Genomic DNA, 5,816 nt, shown 5'->3' with positions numbered 1-5,816 from the left:
ATGAAATACTCTGGTTACTTAATTTTCTAAGATAGAAATAAGGATATTTATAGTGTAGTGTTTGCAATTGCTAAATGAGCATAGTTATTTTTGAGATTTTTCAATTTTATAAAAATTCTTTATCATTTTTTGAAATCATTAGATTGTCAATAAATTGAACTTTGATTTTTGTGATTTAATTAAAACTTGATGAAATTAAAATCAGTTTTTAACTATTTGTTTTTTACACAATTAAGTGTTTAAAGAATGATTTAAATACATAACATATTAATGATTATTATTATTATTATTATTATTATTATTTAACAGATTAAAATAAATAAATTAATTAATTTGACAAATAAACAAAATAACAATTATCAGCAATTTAAACTAATATATTGCAATTGAACAGTAATTAAAATGGTAAAAATTTAAAACATTAATTGAAAGTGGTAATAATAATAAGTAACTGAAATTGACATTTTGATGACAATAGCCTAAAAAACAACTTAAATATGTCTATTTATTTGAAGATTATGATAATGATAATCAAAACTGAATAATGGATAGTTTAATTTATACATATCAAAACATGCTAATTCTGATAACATTAGATGACTAACAATATCTGAAATTACAGTAAGCAGTTTATATTTTAAATACAGGTAACCCCTGTATAACACGGCATTTCTATAGCATGGATTCACTCTGACAGGGTTCAAGAATTGGGAACATCTCCATATAACACGGTGCTTTTATAGCATGGGTTCAATCTAACATGGTACGGGAATTGGGTAAACCCCCGTACAACATAAAATGTAATAAACGATGCGTTCTTTTATACCTCCGCACAGCTCCGCACAAGCATTCTAATTGTTTTTGTAGATACTTTAAATGCTCTTTCAACAAATAATCCATTTAATGATTAAATTTTACAATTGGGACCCTTCTTTTGCCTCTAAAAGCTCATTTTAGAATTATAGATTCCTCCATTACGATACTATCAATAGTGCGGGCACTGCCATCTTTCTTTCATCGTCGATCCTAAATGCCTACAAACAGCAACGCACTCCCGTTGCACAGCAACCGCTATTAACGAACTCACCCAAAAACTGTTACCAGTTCACGATGCTCATGCTGAGATCATCATACAGGATGAATAATCCTCTGGTAAAATATTTAGTTAAATAATAAGTATTTTACCTATGAAAAAGAATAATAAATCCAATTTAAATAAGAATTTAACAGCATGTTTTTTAATTTTTGGAACCTAATCCCACTTTTCACACTAGTTCTTTGTTTCATATAACACGGATTCACGTAACACAGCAATTTTTTTAAAACATAACTCCCGTGTCATATGGGGGTTACCTGTATTTATGAATTACATTCCTTTTGGCTTTCATTTTCACAAATGTGCAGGACATTTTCACCAGTCCAATTAACTTGAATTCTAGAAATATTTTAAATTATTGGGTTGTTCGGAAAGTTCGTTTTTTTTACCACTAGACGGATTAATCGTACTTTTCCAGCCACTTTCATTCTAAACCATATTATCATTTTATATTTTGACAGCTAGCATTTCAAGGCTTATTTGTAAAAAATTTTGTTTGATTTTGTGCAATTATTTATTTTTTGTGTCCTATCAAATATGGAAGATCGGAAGCAGCATTTTCGGCATATTTTGCTCTTTTAATACCAAAAAAGTAAGAATGCTGTTCAAGCGAGAAAAAAAATTGTGTGATGTGTATGAAGAAGATGTATTGACAGAACGACAGTGCCGAAACTTGTTTACAAAATTTCATTCTGGCAATTTCAATATTGAAGATGCACCACGTTCTGGATGGCCAGTTGAAGCCAATGAAAACAAAATAAAGGTACTGATTGAAGCAAACTGCCGAATAACAACACATGAAATCACTAAAAGATTAAATTTGTCAAATTGAATTGTTTATGGTTACTTGAAACAAATTGGTTTCATTTCAAAGGAAATATGGGTTCCACATGTTCTTAAAGAGAGATGCTCTCTTTGGTGGGATTTTAAGGAAAGTTTTTTTGGAGCTTTTACCAGTCAATTTAACAATTGGTTGGAAAGTGTACTGCCATCGAGTAAACAAATTGCGTAATATCATCAAACAGAAAAGATGGCCAGAATTGATCAACAAAACAGGTTTAGTGTTTTACCACAATAATGTCAGATTTCACACAAGTTTGGTAACTCGTCAGAAACTGTTATAACTTAGATAAGATGTGCTATCACATCAACCATATTCGCCAGATCAAGCACACTCAGATTATTACTTGTTCCAGTCTATACAAATTTTTTTTAACTGTAAGATATTTACTTGAAATGACAATGTCAAAAATCACCTTGGATCAGTTTTTTGTAAGCAACAATCAAAACTTTTATGAATGTGAAATCAAGCTACTACCAGAAACGATGACAACAGGTATTTGACCAAAATGGTCGATATATACAGTAGATCCCCCTATAAAACCATTTCCTATAGTTATGATTCCTATAAAAATTGTGGCAGTACAGTAGATCCCCCTATAAAACCGTTTCCTATAGTTATGATTCCTATAAAAATTGTGGCAGTATCCGTAAACAACGGTAAAAATAACTCCTATAATACGTAAAACGTCATCGGGCAGCCGAACTACTTTCCCGCCGTCCGTAGCGCCACGCTACGGACGTTTAGGCGGATAAATTGAGTTTAGTATCGTCTGTTCATATAATTATATATAAATTAGGTACTGTACATATAATTATATATTAATTATATATAAATTAGGTACTGTATATATAATTATATATTAACTTAATTTATTGTAACTTTATTATAATTAAATATATATTTTTCGCCGTCTAGCGTCACGCTACGGCGAGTTAGGCGACCTATCGTCTGTCCAGTACTGTAATTTTATACATTTCTTGTGAAAGAAACATTTCTTATTTAACGGCCATAAAAATTATTTATATTAAGGATGTCTCCAAAGGTCAACGAAGTTTTCGCAGAAAAATAATATCAGAAATCGCGGCCGCGGTTTGATGCGCTGTTCCGCGACGAAACCAAGCTTTAGCAACGGGCGTAGTCGAACGGTACACACTCGGTAAGCAATCCTACAATTTTTTGTTTATAACGTAGTTTATACGGATTATTTTCAAAAAAATATACGTATTTTGGAAATGTTGAGTCGAATTAGTCTAGAATCGATTAATTTTATGAAAGAAAACCTTTCAAACAGCCGTAGTCCGTAAACTATGATTCCTACAAAATTGATTCATAAAGAACGGAATGTATCTACCGTCTTATAGGGGGATCTACTGTAATTCAATAAAATATTTATTTATTATAAAAATATTGTGCTTTTTCCCACATAAAAAAAATGAACTTACTTTCCAAACAACCCAATATATTTAAGTGTCAAAATAAATATAAATGATCAGTTAATGTAGTTGTTGTTATAAACCATAATCATTTATAACATTAAATTGGTAACATTCAATGTAATCTTTAATTGTTCAAATTTTTAAACTAACTGCAAAGCATTCATATTCCTCAAAAATTGACTCCATGGTTAGCTTCTAAATTCTTAAAAAACCATGTCTTACAGAAACCAAAACATTTATTTTACTACAAACTTTTTGATAAAATAAATGTTTTGGTTTCTGTAAGAAGCAATGATTTAAGAATTTAAAAGTTAATTGTAAAATTAAACTGAAAACTGTCTTTACCTGTTGGCCAATGTCGAAGTGGAATCTGGCCTTGTTCTTGTTTTTTCATTTGTTGTTGTCTCTGAAGTAAATCTCTTAAATGTTGCCTTGCTAAGAGTTGTTCATTTTCTAAACCATGAACTGCAACAGGAACTATAGTTTGTGATTCAGACTGAGCTGATACTGAATCAGAAATTTGACGAGATACAATTAATCTTTTAGTAGGAGTCGTAATTTGACGTGGAGCACTGGGAGATTTATTATATGTATCAGTAGTATGTAAAAGACCAGACACTGGATGAGGAGTGAGAGGTTGCTGATTATAAGGTTCAGCAGTTGGACTGACTGGAGTTGACTGTGAACGCTGGAGATGTTGAGAAAAAGGAGAATCTTGTGAAAATCTCTGTGTAGGTGTTCCTGGAGACTGAGCATAAGGATCTATAGGACTAGGAGTCACTGATGAGGAACACGTAGATTGCGATGGTGAATAAGGACTTGCAACAGGATGAGGAGTGGAAGGTGGTTGAGGATAAGAATCCTGTGAGTGATTTTGATTTCTAGTTGTTGGAGAATGCTGATTAAAAGGATCTGAAGTTTGAGGATGTGGAGTTTGAGGAGGAGTTTGAAATACTTCAGGAATAACTGTTGGAGTAGATGGCCGGGAAAGTTCAGAACGAGGTGTAGACAACTGTTGATTTATTGGAGAAGAGGGATAAACTGCTCTGACCTGAGGTATACTTTGTTTATTAGGAAAAACTGGTCTTGGTGGTGGAACAAACGGATCAACTCCAGTTCCAGATAACTGTGAATCATTTGATTGTGCATAAGATTCTCCAGCAGGTAAACGACTGGGATCTATTGGAGGACGAACTCTTGAAACTTGAATTAAAGGACTGACAGGTGTTGATACTCTTCTTGCCACAGTTGAAATTTGTTGAAGTGATGAAGGCTGAGAATTAATTGAACACTGTAAAATATATTTTTTAAATTAATAATTAAAAATTATTAGTGAAGTACAGTAAAACCTCATTAAAAGCACACCTCGTATAACAAGCAAAACAAATTGTAAAATAATGACTTGCTTAACAAGCGATGTTTCACATAACGAGTGATGAGGAGAGGGGAAGTCCTTAATTGTGTGCATGCTCCATCAGTCTGTGTTTAGCACTTGTTCCACTAGCATCTTACTGTCGCTTGTGATCACACATTTTTCCAAACTTGTGTTCACACATATTACATATAAACATCAACAACAATCATAGCCTGTTATACAATAAACATACCAATGTGCCAAATTCTTGGGCTATGTAAAGGCTATAATTAAACATTAGAAATTAATTAATTTGACTAGAGGTAGATAATTATGCTGCCATCTTCTACTAAATTTAATGACCAATTCCACATTAAATTTTAGAAATGTCTAAATTAATAATTAATTATTTATAATTATTAAATTTAATACAAAATGGAAGCATAACTGTCTACCTCTAGTCAAATTAATTAATTCTAATATTTATTATAGCCTTTACATAGCCCAAGAATTTGGCATATTGTTTGGTTTGTTTATCAGACATATTATCTGTGATTTTTTTTTGTTTTCTGCAAATCAAATTTGCATTTCAGGTTGGTTCATTCCGCGCTAGAAGAAAAGATAATGATGATTCACGTTCCTTAACAATGTATATTGTATAATTTTCTTTAAATATTCATTATACAAAATATTTGAGTATTTTTTTTTCGGCATGGAATGCATTATTATATTTTACATGAATTTATATGGGAAAAATTGTTTTGTTTAACGAGTGTTTTGCATTACGAGTAAGATTCTGGAATGAATTATGCTTGTTAAATAAGGTTCCACTGTAATTAAAAGTGATGCAATATAATTTCATTGTATTAGTATCATATAATATAAAAGTAAAATCTAATATATAATCGAAACGGGTTGATGATAATAATAATAATAAGCGCAGAGCCCAAACGGTTAGGAGTTGAAAGTTGAAATTCGGTACACAGATAGGGTACGTCACGAAAACGCACACTAAGAAGGGATTTTTCGAAATTCTCCCCCGGGGGGAGAGAGACAGGATTAAAACTTCTATATACATTATGGATA

General features: G+C 31.6%; 1 protein-coding gene across 3 annotated transcripts in view; it reads right to left on the bottom strand.

The window, feature by feature from the left end:
- Positions 1-5,816, bottom strand: part of LOC111631251 (histone-lysine N-methyltransferase 2C-like) — an 18,154-nt gene that overhangs the window by 5,542 nt on the left and 6,796 nt on the right. For 2 of the 3 annotated variants that reach the window (XM_023375469.1, XM_023375471.1), the window contains exon 3: positions 3,722-4,667. In XM_023375469.1, the coding sequence (XP_023231237.1) occupies positions 3,722-4,667 (946 nt within the window). The remainder of the gene's footprint in view (positions 1-3,721; positions 4,668-5,816) is intronic. The other variant, XM_023375470.1, reaches the window with a different exon arrangement.

Source organism: Centruroides sculpturatus, unplaced genomic scaffold, assembly GCF_000671375.1.
Source record: "Centruroides sculpturatus isolate CEXI.00-Female unplaced genomic scaffold, Cexi_2.0 scaffold50, whole genome shotgun sequence".
In the NCBI taxonomy this organism is placed as follows: domain Eukaryota; kingdom Metazoa; phylum Arthropoda; class Arachnida; order Scorpiones; family Buthidae; genus Centruroides; species Centruroides sculpturatus.
Note: the sequence above shows the minus strand (reverse complement) of the source record. Positions and strands in the feature narration are given on the sequence as shown.